The following is a 24945-nucleotide window of genomic DNA, read 5'->3' as shown; positions in this document are numbered from 1 at the left end:
AGACCCATATCCGACCCATTAAGGTCCGACCCTCAGGGTCTGAGTCGGGTCCCCGACCCACTGCCATCCCTAGCTGTGTGCCAAATGAAGGGCACTTGTGCTTAGTTTTCAGTCAGTTGAGATTCGGATGGTCTTATATGGTCCTGTTTAGGAACTAGCTTGACGCTTTTACCTCCACATTACCATAACTTGTTTTGCCTTTTCTCACCTGAACCTCACTATTCCCATATTATTTGTAAGCCCTCGGCTGTGACGGACATTATTGGTAGGAATGTGTGCATTAGTACTTGAATTGTCTTTCATTTTCGTTGCATACATGCTATGTAGGTCGCAGTTAGGTGAGTGACTGTCTTTCCTTCTCTCTTTTACATATAACATTCACCCTTTGCTTCATGAGAGAAGAGTGACCACGAGAGAGTCTGATTTTGTTGGTCTTGCGAGGTCGATAGGTTGGCTATATTTCTGAACAGCTTATAACTCGTTTGCGTATTGATTGCTTAGCTATAACTGTTTGTTTTTATTGCATTAAATTGGTTCAAGTAGACAAGTTAAGCTAGCTCTGAGTTTTCATTTCCGTTCCATTAGTTGCATTTTAGTTTACTCGAGGACGAGTAAAAGTTCGGTTTGGGGATATTTGATACGTGCATATTGTATAGTCTTTTTAGCCTATTTCAACACGTATTTCTATGCATTTTTTGTACTGTTTATACAGTATTATGCCCCGAATTGGCTACTTTGGTTCGTTTATTCCATTTTGTAGAAATGAACGCGAAAGTAGTGGAATCGTACCATTTTTTGTCCTTTTTGCATGCATTTAGAGGAGACGGAATTTTCCTGAGTGAGATACTGCATTGGGAAGCGTGAAGGCATGGATTACGAGCTGAATTGAAGACACAAGACTCGATCGAGTAGTTTTACCACTCGATCGAGTGGTTTCATGGCCCCAGTTGGTCGATCGAGTGCTTTTCTACTCGATCCAGAAGTGCTATAAAGAGGGGTTACTCGATCGAGTGATTATTCTACTCGATCGAGTAGATTATGCTGAGTTTTGCTCGATCGAGTGGTTTTATTCCACTCGATTGAGTGGTTTCTGTTTTCATGGGCTTTACTTAGCCCGTGAGTTGTTTTATTTCGATAAACTTAGTTATTTTCCTATTTAAGCACGCATTAGCTAGGTCATTAGCATCTATTCATTACTTAGCTTTTATCTAATTTTCCACTATCAAGTTTATCTTTCATTCAAGACTGCGTACTACTTTCTCCTTCACTGTAACTTGACTTTGGGATTTATTTCGCTCGGATTTGATTGTTCTTTACGCCGGATTCGCACGATTGTAATCTCTTCCTTTTCTCTTAATAATAATCAATCGTTTGTTTGCTTTAATCTTTTGTTTTACTTCGTTTATTCCTTTGCCCTAATTTACTTTTTATGCATTTTAATCATCGTTTTAATATGTTGAATGCTGGTTATTTATCTGCTGTTAGTTTTGATAGTATTAATAGCAATATGAGTAGCTAAACTTCTTTCATGTTGGGATTAGGGGATCTACGATAGAAATGTGACGATGTAGTAAATAGGTTAGATGAATTAATTGTGAGATTCTGTCACCATAGCAATTTCATTGTATTTTACCGACTTAGTTGAGTGCATGCTTATGAGTTACCCTTTTAATCTGGCTAAAATTAAACCTAGATCGAATGATTGGACTAAATAGGCCTGCTATGAACAGTAAACTACCCTGACAAGGATGAAAGTTAAGTTAGTGGTAATTTAGGATAGAAAGTGGACCGAAAGGACCTTTCTCTCGCATTAATCTGTCTAAGTTGTTTACAGTTGAGTCACTGGACTACCGTAGTGAACCGAATTCCTGACATGACCTCTCTCTATTTGATAGTTTGAATCTATTTTCCAGGTTTTACTGCTCTTTTCTCTACTTCTCTTTCTTTAAACCTTTAGTTTATAAAACAATTCAAACCCCCTCCCCCCCCCCCCCTCTTTGTGACCAAATAGACGGACTTCCCTAGCTATATAGTTAGTTTAGTTAGTTTATTTTTTATAGGTATACGACAGACGTATCAACAAGTTTGATGGTTACTTTGCTTTTTATTTTAGCATAATCACAACAATCGGTGAACGGCGCTACTTTCAAGAACTATTGGCATGAACTGGCATTTTATTATCAAGAACGACACTCAGCTACAAATAAAATGGTGAAGGTCAGAGAGGTTACTATGTTAACTGAAGAACACCTCAACATATCAGGAACATCGATGATGAGATTAACTCGGGCAATAAGTTGAAGGCATTAATTTTTTCAGCCTTTGAAAACAAATATATAAGGTGTGATATCAGGTAGCCAGGTAGTGAGATGCTACATTATCAACGCAAGGAAAACGGAAGCCCAACAGAGACTAATATATCTGATATTACAGCGAATAAAATAAAAGAGGTCCAAAATCACACCCGGAACACTCATATAGACACGATGAAAGCGAAAATAACTAAATGTTGATCATCATCTTCGTCGTAATCATCACAGTCGCGGATATAGCCAACATCGCCATTTTGCACAGTTTCTGCCTTTTCTTGATTCCACTAAACAAATTATGGACTTTGTTCTTTCTTCTATCCTTAAACCCTACACCTAAAACAATTACTCTCAACAATTTCGTAAGAATAAGAACAATAATTATAGGGATTCGCAGAGAAAAAAATCGTAACTGCCCAAACTACAAAAGCCAGCCACCTCCATCAACAATGATCCATGCATAAAAAATGGAAATGCTTCAGAACATCTGATTCAATAATGGTGACTCTGAACCACACAGTAACAACTCTTAACCACACAACATTATTAACAAAGAGACAGAGATAGCTAACCAAATTCAGATATCAGACACCTCCACCAACAATAATCCATACTCGCCAAAATGAAAATCCTTCCCAACATCTAAGTCAAAAGACTGAAATTATTTTATTCTACTCCTCGATTCTGACACATGAAAATGTGAGTACATACACATACAGAAAGACACTACAAATCTTACATGACCCATAACTGATTAGCCAGCGGAGAAATTATTGATGGAATCGTTGATAAAAAGACATAAAACTGATTAGCGAACTTTGTTATACCAAGTTTTTTTCTCAAATCCCTATTACTTTACTCTGTACTTCTAAATTATCCTACTTTAGGAAATCCCACCTCTTCCCCATCATACTATTAAATTTACGAAATTCTCAGGTATTCTTATTTGACTATAGAATTTATGTGGCCGACTTATATAAGCATTTGCGCATCGTATAGTTGTAGGCCCCAATCTTCTCTCACATATCGACCTCCCATAATTTCCAACACCAAGTATTGTGAATTCAGGTGAACGTAACGGTATAAGCCAGACAAATGAAAACCCTCTGAAAAACAGTTCAACGTATGTATAAATAGGAAAAATAAGGGTAAATAAAAAAAACGCGTAAAAGTAACGTAAAATGCATTATTGTGCATATAAAAAAGCCCACTTCAGGACAACTGGAGATTTATGTTTCTATATTAAAAGCACAACACAACTACACAAGTAACTCAAAGACGACAGGCACAAAGCAATGATATTCCCGTAATAATCTCACTTTTTTTTTTGAGTCTCATGTTCTTTTCTCAGTCTGTTTTTAATATAATCTTCGTGTTTGACTTTTTAAGATCCGAGTTTTCAGAGTTTGTAACCTTTGATGGTAAATATAATGCAAAATATAGAAAGTTAATATTTTAACAACAAAGTTCACATTTGTCATTAAGAGGAACCTGAGATAATCTTTCACAAAAATTTGGGTCAAATATATTTCTTAAAAACCTCCAAAAGACGGACATCGGAGAAAAGAGAATTGCAACATTGAAAGTTTAGTATTTCGTACAATATAGCAAACAACAAAACAAATAACAGAATTAAACATGACAACTAATTTGGTGGACTACATACGCAATAAAGACATGTACCATTTACATACCGTTAGCTTCATGTAAATCGCCTCTGAGGGCTGTAGCCGTGTTACAAATTCATTTCTTCCTTGCTTCTTACCTGAAAGCAAGGGAAAACCAGTAAGAACGAAGTACTTAGCAATAAGCTAAATATTCATGTTTTTCTTTTCCCTTCCTTTTTTCCTTTATGGGGCAGATACAGGCCAGAGACAACATCCACTGATGTAGGTTCTCTCAAAGTATTTTGATCAAAGAAATTAAGGAAATAAGCGATCAACGAAAATTTTTAACTACAGAAGAGTCATAGGTGGCAAGTATCACAAACGGTTACTACCTAGAACTTCCCTCCCGTCCTTCCCAGTGCTAAAAAGCCAAGGGACTACCAAGGTCCAGCAAGAAAGGTGCAATAAGGTACCTCAAATAGTAACAAATTGGTAATCCAAATAAATACAAGAGAAGGAGCAACAAGAAAGAAAAAAACTACCATCTAAAGATTAAAGCAAAGTGAGTCATATTGGTATCACAACACTGCCACACCCCCAACACTCAAGTTCGAAACAGAAAAGAGATTCTCATTACTCTTTTCTTCAAAAAGCCGACTCATTTAACACAACTCCATCCCTATTATCCGTAGTTCACAGTTATGGCAAGCACCTGATTTGCTTTTTTTAATTGTTTTCTACTAAGTCTTCACATATTCTAACTACCTCACTATAGTCCTAATAAGCGAACTAAAACACAAACAAATTGACTATAGGCGAGCTAGAACTTGCATTACATCACATTAGAATGTCATGTGTAAGGGTGCCTTCGAGCACCAGCTACTGAAGCAAGAAATAAACAGAAATCCAACACCCTCTTACAACAACAAAACCTCCTTCCTAAAATAATTTGGAACCTAAGTCCTAACGGTAGTATAATATACAAGTAAATGATTACTTACATAGTTACATCTGAATATATCCCCAGGAACATCTTTGAACTGAACGCGTATTTCTGCTTTTTTGGAGTTCAATGCTTTTCCAGCCTTTAGTTCAATGATTTTAATTTGAAAACAACAATAGATCAGCCTACAGGACATGGACTCATCCAAATTAATTGACAAGCTGCAGATGGCATATGAAGAAAATATTGATACAAGAAGACACTACAAATCATACATCAGGCAAAGAAGGAATTATTGATGGAATCATTGATAAATGGATTTAAAATTGATTAGCAAACTTTGTTATACTAACTTTTTCTCAAATATCACCTCTTCCCCATCATACTATATTACTATTCTCTTATTTTCCTTTTTTCATTCTTATTATTTATACTGTCTTCTTCATCTTCCTTTTGTTTTTCTACATAGAGACTTGTCCAAACACATCAAACTGACTTGTCCAAACTCCAAACACATAACTTATTTTTACTGTGTTTGGACAAGTCAGTTATGTGATGTCAAAAGAATACACCTGCAAATACAAGGATCAATGGAACATTACACCTCAAACCTACATATACATATAAATTCAAAATCAGCTTGGTGATTCACGGAATTTGCCTTGCGTTGTGCAAATCTAACCAAAATCCGTCCAGCGTAGAAAAACTGAGAAGGTGATGCTCTCTTACTAAGATTGTCTCCCCTTCCTTTGCCTCTATTTCTCTCCCCTCGATCCCCCTCGTTTTTCTTTCATTCCTATTTTCATATCAACAACCTAGGCCTTTGCCCTTAATCGCACGCTTTTTAACACTAAGTTTCTTTTGCCAACTATCCGATATAATCCACTACGGCACTAAGAAGTTGCATCACCGATTTTTAAGTATTTTTATAAGACTTCGTAATCTCACAACAAAGGAGCTTAGCTCATGACAAGGTAAGGGGGTCTGGATACACACGGAGAAGTTGATTCCGGATGACTCGTAATAAAAAATGTACTGCCGACTTGCATATTACATTGACGCACTCGTACTTCACAATACCAGGGATTCACACAATTTATTTGGCAGGTCATTTGCTTTACTTCGTCATTTTTAAACCCCAAAAAGAGCATTATTCGAATAATTAGAAGAAAAAAAAATTGAGCAGTACCTTTGTATGAGGAAGGTGTTTGGGCCTTTGGGGACAACCAACCCTCTAGAGATAGCATGCTGCTGTGCATCTAACAGCTTTGGTTCTCTGAAGCGATTTTCTTCAACAAAAATAGCCAGTCATAATGGAAAAGGAAAATCCTTCAAGTTCTCAAAACCTGACCATGTACAAGATATACCCATTTAAGATTATTACACATATAGATACAAGAAGGCAACATAAATGTGTGCAATGTGCATATAGATAAGTACCTTTATGGTGTGTTAATCTTTGGCCCGTTAACCTGCAGAATTACACTTAATGATTCATCAATAGGTAAAGCTACAGCAAGAAAACCATGGTTATTCTTATGGGATTCATTTTTCTTTTGTCTGGTCTAATGGTTAAGCTATTATCGAAATTTTATAGATTAATATATTGCCTTTAATTTCCATGTTCAGTCACTAATATAGTGAGATATAACAAAGCAAATACCTTGATCAGGATAACTAATGTACTTCAAGGATTTGATCCCCATTGCAGGTCCAATTGTGTTCGTTATTCCTCCACTCCAATAATTCCACCATGGAGCACTTCCCTTTCCCCCTCTAGGCCGAAGATTAATCACTACAGCCTACAGGTATCTGGCAAAACGAAATAACATTAAACTCATGCCAACTGACTCCGCTTGACTCTGTTGTTAGAGATAAAAGGATTTACTCTTTTGTTAGAGATAAAAGGATACAATAAGCTTACTAATTAAGGACCAGATCATACGCAGTTACGTACAAATTGTCTTTTTTGCCAAATTTAGCAATGGTAAATGCTCAATTCTCTTCTTGTCTGGTCTGAATTTCTTCGCCAACCTGCCCACATATTTACACAGCATAAATTCAACAATAACACAACTTCTTGTGTTCCCCATCCTACATTCAATGTTCAGCTCGTCTAACCACCACACCGACAATCTAAAATACCAATCTCTTAGTTAGATTTTTCATTGTTCCTTTCTAAATTACTCTTATCACACATTTATTTCCAATTCACTTTTACCCCCTACTACACCCTACCAACTTTGAATCCTAGCTCCGCCACTAATACGAACCCATTTGCATCACTTTTCTGAACAAAAATTCCAGCTTGCAACAAATCCATACAAGACTAAACCCTAATCAACAACTCAATACACAATTAACCCAGTAAAATCAAACTCAGACTTTCTTAATTCCTATTAAAAGAAATAAATTAGAAATCACAAGTCATGATCACAGTAGACTGAGAGATATATATGATATTTCATACTATCATCAACTACTGATAAAAATCAGCGAAGTAAAGGAAAGAGGTAAAGAAACCGCAACAAAAGACGATGGTGGTAACACACATTATTTTCAACTGATTTATTTCTCTCCTTGTGTTCCAATTGAAGCCCAGCTGCAATGGAGTATACCAATTTGCCACACTATTCTAAAATACAAAAAAATCAAAGTTTTAGGTTAGTTTAGGCTAATAAGATTACTACAATAAGTAATTAAGGAAAAAGTGAGAGAAAATTAGAGGGATGAATTAGGATGTGGGGAGAGGGAGTTTACCTGGCATGAATAACTGGAGCGGAGGGGATTAAAGATTTGTGATGCCCTGCATTGACGAATCAATAAGTGTAACCCTAAAATGATAATATCAATGAAAAAAATGTACTCTGAGTTATGGGAAAGGGAAACAAAGCACCAACTAAACGGAAGAATGTAAACAACAAGAACAATCTCGCTATTTATGAGAATCTTTCAGTAACACTTGAGTGTTCTAGTATGCTACAAAAGTCAAACTATTAAGAAAGAGTTCATCAAATTGAGCTTGATCATACCAAGTCTGAACAAATCTTTAGTCTTCTGTAGATGGAAGACGGTTTCAGTATGTATCGCCACATCTTACATATTGCAACCACAAGATGGCGGCAGTCAACTCACTAACAAAGAAAAAATGATAAATTAGCATACTTAGCTTGCTCCAATTCAACAGAATGACACACCAGAAAATCGAATTATGATTCCAATACACTTCCTCCACTTCTACTCTATCCTCCCGAAAAACGATAATCCCTATACCCGAAATTTTTTGATATCGATTTTAAGTTTTGACCAATCAAATTCCTATAGTTTTAATGTCAGATTCCAAAAGTTAGAGTTAGCAAATTTGAATAGTTGAGACAAATTAAACCCCATTAGCAACGAAACCTAAATTTATTCGCCATCTACAAATAAACTAATTTATCAACCCAAAAATAAACTTCAAACACAAGCAACATTGAAGTTGGTGGTTCATCCATGTCTAACCTTGATGGATAAATACAACAAAAAGCTTGAATGTTTTACAACAATGGTTTAATCTTGCCACCAAAACCACCTCATTTTCTTCTTTGAGAATGAGAGTATAATAAATAAAATTGAGGAATTACTGGATTATGAAATAAAATTATCAGTAATAAAGTGATAAAATTAAAATTAGGGTTTAGGAAATAACCAATGTCCGATGATACTCTTTGCATTCTCGATTAATCTGCCATCAACACCCTGTTTATTTTTTTTGAAGATAAGTAAATGTAAAAGGCGTTTGTGAAAGGAGGTGATGGAGAGGAAAGCAAGGGGAAAGTAGAGAGGAAGAAAGGGAAAAGTGAAAAAGGACGGAGGAACTGACAAAAAAAAAAAGACCAAAAAGGAAAGCAACTCAAAACGCGTCGTTTAGTACTGTTCATATTCATATGAACAGTAAACAGTCTTGGGGACATTTAGAATAAGGTAGGTAGATTAGACTTGCACAAAAATACCTACTTGGGCAAAATAGCTTACCCTAGCCATGCTAGTCGATGTAGAAAAGCAGTGCATTGCTCTGTTATGATATCTTATTCGGGTGTGTTTTTAAAGATGTTGGTTTCAGATGGTGCCTAATTGGAACTGCTGATTTCCAATTATTTGGAAAAATTTAAGACTCCCGTGTTCAAAAATTAAAGTTTGAAAAAAACAAGACGAAAAAAAAAAGGAGAACACGCGAAAACTAAAGAAGAAAAATAAAAAAATGATGATGTGTGTCAAATTGAAAGAATAATGACTAATGTGTTGTGTTTAGGGGAGTTGTAGGTTAGGAGTCATATACTCATTTTGCAATCGATTTCGATCCTTTACCACTTTAGAATCCGTTTCTCTAGCATTGCTATCGATTTTTTTCATATTTGCTATTTGAGTGTAACTCTGAGTTGTATACCTCTTCACTTGTCCCCCACTTTGTATTTGATTTATTTCTTACTTGGGGACAAGCAAGGGTTTGGTTTGGGGAGGTTTGATGCGTGTCTTTTATATGCGCTTATTCGTCTATTTTAGCACACATTTTTTTATGAATTTTAGATGTCTTTTCACTATTATCTCCCCCGCGTTTGTTACTTTGGATATATGCTGTGACTTTTGCAGGTTATTTGTCCAAATGTATGAATGCAAACCAAATCATGCCATCGATAGGTGAAATGAGATTCCGACCCTACCGTTGGTGCAACTTAAGCTTGGAAATCGTCCCTTTTGGGATCTGTAGTGGAGCAAGGAAGTTTGGTCTTTGAAGTTTAGTCGACTTACAAGGTATAAATGTCAACCATTGGTCGTGAATGGTGGTTTGTGGAGCAAGGGAAGAAGATTAGTCGATTGGTGCTGATACTGGTTGAACGATTGACTTCAATAGCCGATCGATTGGGTGCTTAGTGGTCGATTGAATGGGGTGTTCTTTTGGATGGTTTTTTGTTATGATTAGAAGCCTATCTATACTCAATTATACTTGGTTTTGGACAAGAAAACTTTACTAGAATAATTAAGTTATCTCTTTTACTACTCTAAACACTACTATTACGTTGAATGTTTTTTTTCATCACTTGAACTAGCATTTTGTAACCTTTTCCTGGCTCTTTTCAGATTTTGGTAATTGCAATTAACCATTGTTTATCTTTATTTGAAATTTTTATTTACATATTTTCTCTCCCTTATTCATTACTTATGTAACAAATCGTCGACGACGTTTTATAACAAATTGTCGACGATTTTCAAAAAAAAAAAGACGCACATACCCTTACTCTCTCTTATTCACTCCTCCCTTTCTCTCTTTCACTCTCTAAATCTCCCTTACAACCCCGCCGCACCACAGCACCACATCCGCCACTACATCACTACCGCCACCACCGCAACACCTCCAACACCACCGCAACGACACCACGGACGACACAGCAGCACCAACCACTTCTCATTCTCCTTGTTTTTTATCAAGTAAGTCATTTTTTTCAATTAGTTTAGTTTTAGTTGTATAATTTGATTTTAATTAGGCTAGTAATGTATGTTTGTCCTGATTTGAATTAATCCTCGTTTCAATTTCGTTATTCTTCTTCATTCTTGTTATTTGCTCGTTTCAATTTCGCAAATAGGCTTATTATTGTCGGATTTGTTGTTGTTGTTGGGTTGTTATTGTTAGTGTTGTTTGTTGTCGATGGATTTGTTGTTGTTTTCGATGGATTTGTTGTTGTATTTGTTGTCGATTGATTTGTTGACGTAGTTTTCGGGTTTGTTAAGGATGGAGGAAGGGCGTTTTACAGGGGGAGGGACATTGAACTTCAACGTCTAAGATGGGTAGGGATGTTGAAGTTCAACGTCTGATATGGGCATGGACGTTGAAGTTCAACGTCTGTCGTAGGTTGAGACGTTGAACTTCAACATCTGTTGGGGTATCGGCGTGAACAGTAGCCGTCTAAGATGGGTATGGACGTTGAGTTTCAACGTCTTCCCTAGTCTTAGACGTTGAAACTCAATGTCTTGACCATGGACGGACATTGAAATTCAATGTCCGTCCATGGTTCGGACCTATTTATTTCGTTTTAACAGTATATTTTCAATTTTAATGGTTAAAAACTTTTTTTTGTATTAAAAGTTGTTAACTTCGTATTTAAATGTGTAATTTATATTTTTTTGTATTAAAAGTTGTTAATTTTGTATTTAAATGGGTAATTTATATTTCTTTTGTATTAAAAGTTGATAATTTTTATTTGTAATGGTTAAATTTATATTTATTTTGTATTAAAAGTTTTTAATTTTTTATTTAAATGTGTAATTTATATTTCTTTTGTATTAAAAGTTGTTAATTTTATGTAATTTTGAATTTATTTGTATTAAAAGTAAATTTTTTTATATAAGTTTTGTATGAAAACTTGTTTATTTTTATTTATCTAACGTTTTAATCTCGTAAATGCAGATGTCGAACAACGAAGATTACATTATGACTTTATTAGGTCGTACGAAAGATCGAAGAGTGACAGGATCTAAGCGGCGTATCCCCTTACCGTTAGCTCCACGTCGTGGTCGGGGAGGTAGGGGTAGGGGTAAGGGCATCAAAATCCGCCCTTCTCCCGACCTTACTCCCGACGCTACCCTCGACGCTACTCCCGAGCCCGTTATGACCGAGATTGATTTACCGACTGCGTTTTTTAGGGAGACAGTAGCTGATTCTGATGTTGAGGAGGAGGAGCATTTTGACTATGTGGTTGAGCATGATGAGGATGATCATGATGATGATGATGATGATGATGATGATGAGGAGGAGGAGGAGGAGGAGGAGGCGGAGGAGGAGGATGACTCTCGTTTTCTTGACGAGGAGGCCGCCGCACTACCACCTAAGAAGGTGGTACGGGATGGTAGAGGTCGATATGTGCCACTTGGTGATGGTTCATCTAGTAGCACGGGGAGGAAGAAGACCAAGACTTCGGATGTATCTTGGCGTCTTACAGGTCCGGTTGAGGGTGGTCCGAGTGTCCTTAGCGTCTTATGTAGCTTTGGTGGCCACGTAACTTATGGTAGTTGGATCGGTCAGGGAATGAGATCGTGGATCACGTGTTACGAGAGGTCGGGTGCTCTAGAGAAGATAAGTAAGATGAAGGTCCGTGATGGTGTTACTGAGAGAGTTAGTAAGAGTGGCCTTGATCATTTGAGGCGTTCTTTGACGACCGGTTTGGATGAGAACCTCATTAGCGCTTTTGTAGAGAGGAGGCAGCCCGACACCAACACTTTTCATATGTCGTTTGGTGAGATTACGATCTTGTTGCACGATGTTGAGAAGATCCTTGGGATACGAGTGGATGGCATGAGGGTTATGGAGGAGGGTCCTACGAGTGAGGAAATCGGTATGAAGGGGAAGGTGGCTGCATTTTTTTGGTGTGCCTCTGAAAGAGGTGAAACTACCGTTTTAGAAGGGTGGTGGAGTGACGGTTAATAAATTGATAGAGCTTGCGGAGACGGGTAACCAGCATGACTCGCTGAGGGCTTACATGATGTTGTTGGTATGATAGAATTTGTTTACGGACAAGTTCGGTGATAGGCTTATTGCCCGTATGTTGCCGTTGTTTGATCAGTTGAGTGATATAGGCAAGTATGCTTGGGGGTCCGTGACATTGGCCTACTTGTATCGACATTTGGGGATGGCTTCGCGTAGGGAGGGTCAGAGTGTTAGCGGTTTTTTACCGTTGCTTCAGGCTTGGATATATGAGTACTTTCCCATGTTCCGACCACACTCCGGATAATATGTCGAGGGGAGACCACTTGTCGAGGCTTGGTCACGGGTTCCTAGGTTTAGGGGAGATGTTCGGTTGTTGGAGTAGCACTGGCAGTGGTTGGACGGGCTTAGGGCGGACACGTGACATGGCTCCCTCATGGTGTTAGTCTTCACAGGGCTTGCAGTATTTCGCTCTACTCGGGCCTGATTAGATTTCTGGATATAGTAGAGCCGTACCAGCCTGATAGGTGTCTCCGTCAGTACGGGTATGTTCAGGTTATCCCGGCAGCTATGCGGTTCCCGACTATTGAGTATCGTCCGGCTAATCCGGCCTTGGGTTATAGGTTGTCTTATGAAGATACTTCTGATTTGGAGTGGGGTTTGAGTGATGCCGAGATAGTTTTGAGAGAGCGGTTTGACCGGGCTTTGATGCCTTTTCAGAGTGATCCGCGCTACATGGTTTGGTATAAGAAGATTTCTGACCCACACTGAAGGGATTCATTAATCTCATTTGTTTACATATTGAATATGTGAATAATTAATTTAGTCATAAAATTAATTCAAGATCTTATGCATGCAAAACAATTACAAGAGTAAAGAAAAATAGTTCCTTACATTTGATGTTTCGGCAATATGGGCACTAGTAAGGTCACCTACCTTACCTAGTTCTTGAGCTTTATTTATGGATGAACAAGATTCAATTGTAGAATCTCTCCCCAAGGATTGTACCAAGGTAATCTCTCTCAATACATTTACTAATTTTATTACTAGAAATTAGTAGATGTTCCATTAAATTTTACTAATATATATTATTACTGCTACTAGTAATTAGATCTTAATATTAGTATTTTAGAATGATGTTTTTATTTTTCTTTCTCTCTCAAAAATCATGTTAGAGAACCAAAATAAAATGTTTTTGATTAGAATGAATAAAATTGTGAAAACAATTCTCATAAGGTGAAGGGGGAGAGAGGGGTGCCGGCACCTTGGTTTACCCAAGGCCAATGCATGCTTCTAATTTCTACAAATTGTTCTTCACAAGGAAAAAAAGGGTTGCATGCCTAAACCTAATCATAATTAGGTTGTCTTAAACAATTAAGACAAAAGCAATATTGTCTCCCACTATATGGAGAAACCGGTTCTCCATTTATAAAATGGTGTTCCATTTTAACTTTGTTATTTTGTCAATTGTAGATGTGACATATGTGACATGTTATTAGACATATGTTCATGTAATGCATTTTTAACATATTAAAATCATTACATAAAATAAATCACTTGCAATGACATAAATAACAATATATGACTTAATATACTTAAAATGGACCATTTAATTATAACTCACAACATCTTGTAATTATAATACATTATTCATTCTAATAATAATTGTTTCATAAACAATAAAAACATCATCTAAATAAAAGGATTAATTAACTCGTATTATCATAAAATTAATTAATTTATCGATTGAGAGTGTTACCCTAAAGGTATGACCTTAAGGGATCAACTGATCACCACCATCACACGACAGTAATGTCAAACTCTAGTCAGCCAACCCTTACCGATAAATGTGGATCAGTTGACAATAAAGTATAAATTTCCCTCATGTATTCTCATCATGAGATTTAAACGCGTGAACGCATTATTGTCGAGGACACATACTCCAACAATCTCCCACTTGTCCGAGATAAGTGTGCGTCACCAATTCTCTTGTCCTATTACTATCTCCCACTAAATGCAAGGTGTCTTGCATGTCGTACTTGCATTTGATCATATCATGAGTGGTTTTCTCGAGCTGGAGAATAACTGTCTGACCGGAATTATCTACCATAGATACCTTCCGAGCGTGGCTACGTATTTCCCGTTGATTGCTCCTCGAGTGGCCTTAAGATATAAGATAACCCTGACGGGGATGGACAATTCCTGTTGCACTCTTCCCTTCGATCAGCCACAACTCATCATGACCCAAAACATGCCCATTAGACCCCAATTACGAAGGTCGCGGGACATAAATCAAAGTCACTCTAATACTGTGCCATCTTAGGCGAACAGTCATTAGTCAAAGAATCAACTCATGAGAATACCATAGTAGCTCTCGCCACGACTAGGCTATAAAAATTGTCAGAACTCTATAAGCGGTCATAAGCCCGACAGAGTGTCCCATACAGTCTGCCTATGTGATCGACTAGTCATCTCTTATGGCTCTATGGCACTTGAACTTACCATCAATCGCATCACACTCTAGTTACTTCGAGATGTCACCTCATGTAAGTAACTATGGGCGATTACTATGTCAATCTAGTTCACTTTAATGGGGTTCAAAATTGTCTCAACAACCCATTTGGATATGACAAAGTAATAAAAATTAAAATTTAAAAGACAAATGCGATTATTCTATATGAACAAATAAAACAACATTTTATTTCGTATCAAATAGTCTAGTACAAACTGGGCATACGTTTAAGCCCCATGGATATAACATGTCCATCGTGTTTAGCCTGCGATAAAGGCTTGGTGAGCAGATCAGCTAAGTTATCACCCGTCCCAACCTTACAAATCGAAATTTCCTTTCTTTCAATAAAATCTCTAATAATATGAAATTTTCTGAGTACATGTCTAGATCTATTACTAGACTTTCGCTCTCTAGCTTGGAAGATGGTTCTATTGTTGTCACAATAGAGAGTAATGAGATCCTTGGCGGTAGGAACTACTTTATCCCTTCCACGAATTGCCTAATCCATACAGCTTCCTTGGTAGCTTCTGATGCTGCAACGTACTCAGCCTCCGTAGTAGAATCCGCAATCACAGCTTCCTTGAAGCTTCTCCAGCTAACGGCACCACCATTGAGTATATACACAAATCCACCTTGTGATTTCATGTCATCTCTGTCTGTTTGAAAGTTCGAGTCTGTGTAACCCTTAACACATATCTTGGAGTCTCCTCCAAACACTAAGATAGAATCCTTAGTCCTTCGCAAGTACTTCAGGATATTCTTAACATCTATCCAATGACTCTTACCTGGATTCTCTTGATATCTACTTGTCATACTTAAAGCATATGAGACATCTAGACGAGTGCATATCATGGCATACATGATTGATCCAACAGCGGAAGCATAGGGAATCAACTTCATGCGTTCAACATCTTCGGGTTCGGAGGGCGATTGAGACTTGCTCAAAATTATCCCACTTCCCATAGGAATCAAGCCTCTCTTAGACTGGTCCATGTTGAAGCGTCGAATAATGTTGTCAATATAAGATTCTTGACTTAATGACAATATCCTTTTGGGTCTATCTCTATGGATCCGGATACCTAATATGCGTTGTGCTTCTCCTAAATCCTTCATTTGGAAATGATTTTCAAGCCACCTTTTGACGGAGGACAACATGGGAACATCATTTCCAATAAGTAGTATGTCATCCACATACAATATTAGGAACACAACATTGCTCCCACTGAACTTCATGTATAAACATGGTTCCTCAACACTTCGAGTAAAACCATTTTCTTTTATTACATGATTAAATTGATGATTCCAGCTTCTTGATACTTGCTTAAGACCATAGATGGATCTCTTAAGCTTGCATACTTTGTTAGGATTTTTAGGATCTACAAAACCTTCAGGTTGTATCATGTACACCTCCTCTTCTAAATGCCCATTTAGAAAAGCGGTCTTGACATCCATTTGCCATATTTCATAGTCATAAAATGCGGCAATCGCTAACAGTATCCGAATGGATATCAGCATGGCTACAGGGGCAAACGTTTTGTCATAGTGAAGACCATGAACTTGAGTAAAACCTTTTGCCACTAGTCTAGCCTTGTAGACATCACCATGTCCTTCTATGTCATTCTTTACCTTAAAGATCCATTTGCATTGAAGAGGTCTTGCCCCTTCAGGCAAATCCACCAAGTTCTAAACTTGATTTTCATGCATAGAACTCATTTCGGATCTCATGGCTTCAAGCCATAAAGCTGAATTTGGACTAGAGATTGCGGCTTTGTAGGTGGCGGGTTCGTCACTTTCAAGAAGTAACACATCAAGACTCCCATCCTCTTGGATAACTCCAACATATCTATCAGGATGTCGAGAAACTCGACCCGACATCCTCGGTTGAGAAATGATAACCGAATTAGACGACGAAGGAACATCTTCTTGCGTCTCTATTTCGGTTTGTGGCTCTTGAATTTCATCAAGTTCAAAATTTCTCCCACTATGTCTCTTAGAAATAAACTCGCTTTCTAAGAAGACAGCCTCACTAGACACAAACACTTTGTTTTCATCAGGTTTGTAGAAGTAATAGCCTCGGGAGTTTGTGGGATAACCTACAAAGATGCATTTTTTGGATCGTGGGGCAAGCTTGTTGTCGGTTTTTATTTTGACGTAAGCTTCACATCCCCAATTCTTCATATAGGATATATTTGGAACCCTTCCCTTCCATATCTCATATGGAGTCTTTTCGGTTGCTTTGGTCGGACTATTGTTCAATGATTTGATTGCGGTTTGGATTGCAAATCCCAAAAACGAGTCGGGTAACTCGGTTTGACTCATCATAGATCGAACCATATCTAGTAGAGTTCGATTTCTCTTTTCAGAAATACCATTAAGTTGTGGTGTACCGGATGGAGTGAGTTGTGACACAATTCCACAACTTTTCAAGTGTGAATCAAATTCATTACTAAGGTACTCTCCAACACGATCGGATCGTAGTGCTTTTATCTTCTTGTTCAATTGATTTTCTACTTCATTTTGAAATTCTTTAAATTTCTCAAAAGCTTCACTCTTGTACTTTATTAAGTAGATATACCCATATCTACTTAAATCATCGGTGAAGGTAATGAAGTAGTCATAATTATGCCTAGCGGTGAGAGTCATTGGTCCACATACATCGGTATGTATAAGTCCCAATAGTTCACTAGCTCGAGTCCTTTTACCACTAAAAGGATTACGAGTCATTTTTCCTAGGAGGCAAGATTCGCATATACCATATGATTGGAAATCAAACGGTTTGATGACATTAGTTGAGACTAATCTTTTTATGCGATTCTCGTTAATATAACCTAATCGACAATGCCAAATGTACGATTCATTTGGATCACTTGATTTGAGTCTCTTGGATTCTATGTTATAGATGTCTTTACTTGGATTTGAAGTTTCTAGAACATAAATGCCATTAATAGAAGAGCCTCGGCCTATAACCAACTCATTTCTAGTAATAATACAACAATTGTTTTTAATGGCAAAATTAAAACCCTATATGTCTAACATAACAATTGAAATAATGTTCTTAGAAAGAGAAGGTACATAAAAGCAATTATGCAAATACAACTCAAATCCATTTTCCAAAACAAGTACATAAGTTCCCTTGGAGGTGGCCGCTACTCTAGCTCCATTCCCAAGTTGGAGATCCAAATCGCCCATACTCAGCTTTTCCATGTTTCTTAGCCCCTGTAAATGATTACAAAGGTGAGAACCGCAACCGGTATCTTAACCCACGTTGTGGTGGAAGTAAAATTTACATCAATAACATAAATTTTAGAAGGAATTTTACCAAGTGGAATAACAAGTCCATCCCAAATATATGGGGCAATTCCTCATCCACTGTCCCATGCCATGACAATAATGGCATTCATCATCAACTTTGGCTCCTTTGGTAGTCCCACTAGCCATCTTGTTTCCATTGTTGAATTTTCTACCTTTCTTTCCTTTCCTTTTGAACCATTTTCCTTTAGTGGCAAGAGCTTGCTTGCTAGGACTCCCACTAGTTTCGATATCCCTTTCTTCCAAAGATAAGTATCCCATAGATTTAGTGAGATGGTCTTCCCGATACACATTCACAAAAGATCTAGTCATAGTAGGTGGAATGAAGGAAGTAACGAAATTAAGGTTTCCATCGGAACCGATCCCAAAATGAAGCTCTCTAGTTGTATTGAAATTGTTGTTGGAGCAAATATCGTCAAATAAGTTATGACAAGACTCAATAGTAATAGGTCTTGTTGCTTTGGTAGAATCCATTGCGATTTATAAACTACAAACATGGAGGTAAAGGAAATATTAACATTTGTCATTTTAATCATATTTGCAAACATTTTAAAAAAGTTTTAAACATTTATATAGTGACCTCCACCCAACTATTATAAATGATCCCGAGATCCAAATTCATATTACCTCGGGCACGGTGAGCCGATTCATCCCTTATCAATATAACTCGGTGGACTAACTCTTTAATCGATTCTACTTCTAGAACTCTCGATCGATAAAATTACTCTAATATTTATCTTTAGCCCGGAACACATGTGACTACGGTCACCAATACTTCCGTTGAGCTCAATCCAAATTTCGATGTAATAATATTTTACTACCCACTTACCCAACGTAACAAGTTTAGCACCCTGGTGAGCCGAGCCTACTTCCTCATGATATTGGGACTCATGGTTTCTACTATTTGGTAAGGCTAATTCTCAATTATTATTTAGTGAGAGGTCTTTGTCAATTTATTATCTATCACTTTTTAAGTGAACTAAAGCGGTGAACTACGATAATTATAATTGACACGGTCGATGACTCGATAAAAAAATATGCATGTGAAGTTATGGCGATTTGGCTATGCATGCAAACATATAAAACAAATGCAAAGCATAAAGATAAAATCCTAGTATGGCCTTCCTAAAATAGTAAATCAAATAAACTATTTATAAATTCGGAAACCAACTCCTTTGGTCCCTTGAACTTCATTTTGCACGCACTTCAAGGTAACACCGTCTTTGTCGGACCACCTTTTCAAATGGCACCGTCTTCAAGGAACTCCGGAATAAATAAATTACATAGCTTTTCTACTTTATACAATATAAAAAAAAACTAAACTAAATAAAATAAAAGTCATACGAGATCACATTAATTACAACCGAATTGATATCCCCATTCATTTCGGGAAATACCAATTAAAAACTAAGGCCATACTAAGTACAAATTACATAATTCAAAATTATATAAAATAAAATATGACAATCATACCAAAAATGCAGCATTAATATATATGTGTAACATGTCATGTGATGTGCTAAATCACCTTATTTAAGCTAATATCGTACATTCGTTCCGGTTTTGTGGATTAGTGTGACACTTAACCTTTTAAAATCACACAATATTACATAAATCAAATCTATGTCCAAGTTAATTACCTGAACCTTCTTAGGACTTAAAATTTAGTCTTCACAAAACATTTGACAAAAATTCAACTTGATATTATATAATTGCTCTTTAATCACTATCATTCATAATAATAAGGAAATAATTCCCAAAAAGTCATAAAAATTGGAAAAATTAAAATCATAATTTTGTATATTCTGGAAAATTCTCAACATCCCAATATTTTAATAAAAATTTGTCTTTAGATTATTTCAATTTATTTCACAAATAAATCATATTAAACATAACTTTTAACCCATTAATTCCAAATTAATTATAAAAATATGCTATAAATCAAAATTAAAATTTTTGAAAATTCTTAAAAAGTTTCTAGAACCTGGAAATGATAAATTTTTAAGCTCACAATTCGAATTTACAATTATGACTATTAAAGTTGCTATTTATTAATTTATATCACATAAAAATTAATAACCATCCAAATTAAACGAAATTTGACATGAAACTTTAGGTCTGATGATCATATCACATATACAACATTAGAAAAAAATTTCAAGCCATAAAATTTACTTTAGCTATTTTTGGCTAAAATAGTCACTATTTATGTGATTTTTACATCTAAAAATCATAAATAATGCATAATAAAACTATTTCATTTGAAAATTTACATAAAATGTGTAAATATAACATGTGACATCATATAAAAATTTCATGGGCAGAATCGAAGTTTAACTAATTTTAGTAATTTAAGAGACATTTTAATCAATAAAATGTAATAAAAATACCAAAAACATATTAAAGAGCAACAAAATACCATAAATCTTCAAAAATGACCTAAAGTCAATTTTGGACCAGAATATTTATCATGCAAAATTTTCGTGGCATTTATCTTCATAAATCCTACATAACAAGTTTTATTTGTTAACTAAGTAACTCGGAAAAACAATCCCGATTTTGCATACAACAAATCTTGCTCTGATACCACTTGAAGGGATTCATTAATCTCATTTATTTACATATTTAATATGTGAATAATTAATTTAGTCATAAAATTAATTCAAGATCTTATGCATGCAAAACAATTACATGAGTAAAGAAAAACAGTTCCTTACATTTGATGTTTCGGCAATATGGGCACTAGTAAGGTCACCTACCTTACCTAGTTCTTGAGCTTTCCTTATGGATGAACAAGATTCAATTGTAGAATCTCTCCCCAAGGATTGTACCAAGGTAATCTCTCTCAATACATTTACTAATTTTATTACTAGAAATTAGTAGATGTTCCTTTAAATTTTACTAATATAAATTATTACTACTACTAGTAATTAGATCTTAATATTAGTATTTTAGAATGATGTTTTTATTTTTCTTTCTCTCTCAAAAATCATGTTAGAGAACCAAAATAAAATGTTTTTGATTAGAATGAATAAAATTGTGAAAACAATTCTCATAAGGTGAAGGGGGAGAGAGGGGTGCCGGTACCTTGGTTTACCCAAGGCCAATGCATGCTTCTAATTTCTACAAATTGTTCTTCACAAGGAAAAATAGGTTTGTATGCCTAAACCTAATCATAATTAGGTTGTCTTAAACAATTAAGACAAAAGCAATATTGTCTCCCACTATATAGAGAAACCGGTTCTCCATTTATAAAATGGTGTTCCATTTTAACTTTGTTATTTTGTCAATTGTAGATGTGACATATGTGACATGTTATTAGACATATGTTCATGTAATGCATTTTTAACATATTAAAATCATTACATAAAATAAATCACTTGCAATGACATAAATAACAATATATGACTTAATATACTTAAAATGGACCATTTAATTATAATTCACAACATCTTGTAATTATAATACATTATTCATTCTAATAATAATTGTCTCATAAACAATAAAGACATCATCTAAATAAAAGGATTAATTAACTCGTATCATCATACAATTAATTAATTTATCGATTGAGAGTGTTACGCTAAAGGTATGACCTTAAGGGATCAACTGATCACCACCGTCACACGACAGTAATGTCAAACTCTAGTCAGCCAACCATTACCGATAAATGTGGATCAGTTGACCATAAAGTATAACTTTCCCTCATGTTTTCTCATCATGAGATTTAAACGCGTGAACGCATTCTTGTCGAGGACACATACTCCAACACACACTTCTACCACCCTACATGCCGTACTCAGTTTCGCTCACTCCCTTTCACCGAGGAGCCCGAGTTATCCCGAGCTATTAGTCATCATTTCTCACAGATCTATAGACAGCCTACCGTGGACAGGAAGTGGCAATATGCGGAGATTGGTGGAGGAGAAGGAGCCGTTCTTCAGAGCCGAGGTTGGTCGGTGTGGAACGCCGTCTTTTGCCAAAAACTTTAGGTGTAGTTCCCATCAACGTATGCCATTTCTAGATGTTTGTCTTGTACAAATCAGCATATGGTGCAACCGAAGGGTCTCGTGACCCTAGCCAGAAAGGATCGATCGGTGGCATCGGTGCATCTCTCGATGGTACTCGACAATGCAATCTCATCCAATGGAGATGGTAATTTACGATCCATAAAACACCGTATGGCCTCGACACTTGGGTTGTGGGCCTTAGGGGTAAGTATGTGCTACATTGCCAACTACGAGATTCTCCAACTTTATATTGGGTGATGACACAAATAGTCCAGTTAAACAACGATGCAAAGACAAACAAATATTCCCCGTACATCCAATGGTGACTCCCACATCCTCCACTGCCGGTAAACTTGATCCGTCTCAATGTCTCGTGGTATCTGGTCAAACCTGTAGGCAACGCACAACTATCATAAAAAAATTCCTTATAGACCTCGTATGCCTTAATCTCCCTAATACACCAATCTCTCATGACTAAATGGTCACTTTACCGACCTCGCGCAGCATGCGAGACTACCCGATAACCACAATGACCATCATTACCGACATCTACCCAACCATCAAAGAAATCCCGTACATCTTCAGGGACCGCATACTTTTTTGTCCAATTTGACAAAAGTCCCTTAGTGTAGCCGGACTCCAACGGTTCACTAACCGGTCATTGATCAAAATCACCCATCGTATGTTGAACAAATGTCGTCGCAGGAGTAGAAACTTTCGCATCCTTCCTCTTTGCATGCTCAAATCCCGACTTGTTCCGAGTAGTAGAACCCCTCGGTCTCCCTTTGGGGTTTTCTCTAACAGGAGGTGGTAAAATTTCCTCGTCTTCCGGGTGATGACCATCTCGCATTTTCTCAATGATTACCCGTTTCTTAGCCGGGTCACTAACTCTAGCTTCCGCAATAAGCTCCTCCAACTCATCATTATCGGTCTTGGGTATTGTTTGGACATTATCGTACCCCAAGGTCCTCCAATAAGCGTGAACATCTTCAAAATGGACCCTCTTACCCGTTCTTTGCAAATGGATCAATGTACAAGCACAAGGTAACCCATGAGTAACCCTTAGCACACATCCACAATGGTCTTCCAACACATTCCCGAGCTTTATCCCTCTCTTAATCTCTTCTTCCATTATCTCAATGGCATTGATAGACACATTTCCTTGCAACAATGAAAATACAGGATCTCCATTTCGCGGCCTACTCCTCGAAACCTCTAGCTCATATCTAATCTTCGAGTGTTGCGCTTCAAGCATGGAATGAATACGGGACCACATAGTGTCAAGGTTTAGGTTAGCACTCTTCAACCAAGCTTTTAAAAGTGAATGGGAGGACCCGACCCGGGAAGTGGCCGTGTTTCCAAGATGTAAGTATTGGTTTGTATAGCAGCTCACGAACTTCTTCCTGTATTTACCCCATATATTGATCACATAAATCGCCAACCCTTCCCACTTTTCACTAAAAGATTCCCAAGCGCTCCTAAACTTATCAATGGTGGATGCATTGATCACGCGGTACCAACCGCTTTCTTTACTGTGCATTATGATATCTTTGTACCACATCAATTTCTCCATTGAGAGTGCTTGTTCCTCCATAGCACGGTTAATGTGCCAACGACACAGCACACAAAAGGTGAGGAGTGCTCGGATAAAGGAACTCAAAAGCGGCGATCAAACTCATCTCCCGATCAGTGACAAAGGCAGGAATAGATGAACCCGTACAACTGAGTAGCTCCCCTAATCTCATCAACATCCACCCATAATCGTTTTCTGACTCTGACGGAAGGAGCACCGCAACAATTAAGAAGGAAGACCCACACGGTGTTACACCAACAACCTCACTAAGAGCAATTTTGTAAACATTGGTCGTGTACGTCGAGTCAATAAGAACCGCATGCGGATTAGCACGGAAGAGTTTAACGGCTTCTGGATGAGCCATAAAAACATGACTGAGCTCCTTTGTCTCGGGATCTGATTTGTGTCATTTCACATACTTAGCAGCAACGGCTAGAGCCAACATTTTTTGAGCGGTATTCCGTGTTCCTCTAATTTCACGCCGAACCTTGTTTGCCTCGATATAAATTGGGCGCTTGTAGGTTGGGTTTTATCAGGAGTTCTTTGATGAAGACCATTTTTAATATCTCTCGGGGGAATCGATGCCCGGACTTGTTGCGTCACGAACTCTTTCTCTTCGGCATCCAAACCCGCAAAATGCCTATCACCATCTTTGTACTTTGCTACTTGGTGGTTGTGATATCCACCTTCCTCCGAGGTCAAAATGTTCCAAACAATCAACTCCTTCCCATTTATATCATTAGCCCGGTTCTCCACGGCTCGAACGCGAAACAAACACTCACACTTAGATGTCCCTTTCTTCTTAGGCTTCTCGGGAATATCGGGATCGATCTTCTTTCTGGTTCGGCCGTACTTTGAACAACGAAAGTATGAGCCTTGCAACTCGGGTTGTTTACGATTTTTGGACCCATTTAATGCTTTTACTAAGGCAAACCCGTTATCAAAAGCTATTTTCTGAGCCCCGTAAAACGCCTCATCTCGACTCGCAAAACATGTTACCATCTCAAATAGGTGGTTGTAATTAACACCGTTTACACCAAACACCTCAAATGAATCAGTTAACACGCAAAATTAATAATGATTAGATGCTAAAATATGTATAACGACTTAAATTTACGAAAAAAAACTAAATAAAATGATGAAAATCCAATTTAATAGTCCGAACCATGAGCGGACAATGAATATTCACGTCCATCACCAGGACAGACGTGAATAGTACACGTCCC

The 24945-nt window shown here is 37.1% G+C and overlaps 1 protein-coding gene and 1 long non-coding RNA gene across 7 annotated transcripts; both read right to left on the bottom strand.

Moving 5' to 3' along the window:
- Nucleotides 1-2297: 2297 nt before the first annotated feature.
- On the bottom strand, nucleotides 2298-8724 carry LOC141633829 (uncharacterized). 6 transcript variants are annotated; one of them, XR_012538581.1, is made up of 11 exons: nucleotides 8548-8724; nucleotides 7892-7993; nucleotides 7620-7665; nucleotides 7412-7494; nucleotides 6784-6893; nucleotides 6523-6671; nucleotides 6300-6331; nucleotides 6049-6205; nucleotides 4918-5080; nucleotides 4004-4074; nucleotides 2298-2645 (listed from the first exon to the last, which is right to left on the bottom strand). It is a non-coding gene; the product is annotated as an uncharacterized LOC141633829 (long non-coding RNA). The 6 variants fall into 6 exon arrangements; XR_012538582.1 differs by having other exon boundaries at nucleotides 4918-5044; nucleotides 8548-8723; XR_012538583.1 differs by having other exon boundaries at nucleotides 2298-2657; nucleotides 4918-5001; nucleotides 8548-8723.
- Nucleotides 8725-23747: 15023 nt separating this feature from the next.
- LOC141631252 (protein FAR1-RELATED SEQUENCE 2-like) lies at nucleotides 23748-24721 on the bottom strand. Its single transcript, XM_074443948.1, has 2 exons — nucleotides 24274-24721; nucleotides 23748-24115 (listed from the first exon to the last, which is right to left on the bottom strand). The coding sequence occupies exons 1-2, from the start codon at nucleotides 24719-24721 to the stop codon at nucleotides 23748-23750; spliced, it is 816 nt and encodes a 271-aa protein (XP_074300049.1).
- Between the last annotated feature and the right edge of the window lie 224 nt (nucleotides 24722-24945).

The sequence above is a fragment of the Silene latifolia genome, chromosome Y, assembly GCF_048544455.1.
Source record: "Silene latifolia isolate original U9 population chromosome Y, ASM4854445v1, whole genome shotgun sequence".
Taxonomy (NCBI): domain Eukaryota; kingdom Viridiplantae; phylum Streptophyta; class Magnoliopsida; order Caryophyllales; family Caryophyllaceae; genus Silene; species Silene latifolia.
This window is presented reverse-complemented; position numbering and strand designations above follow the sequence as displayed.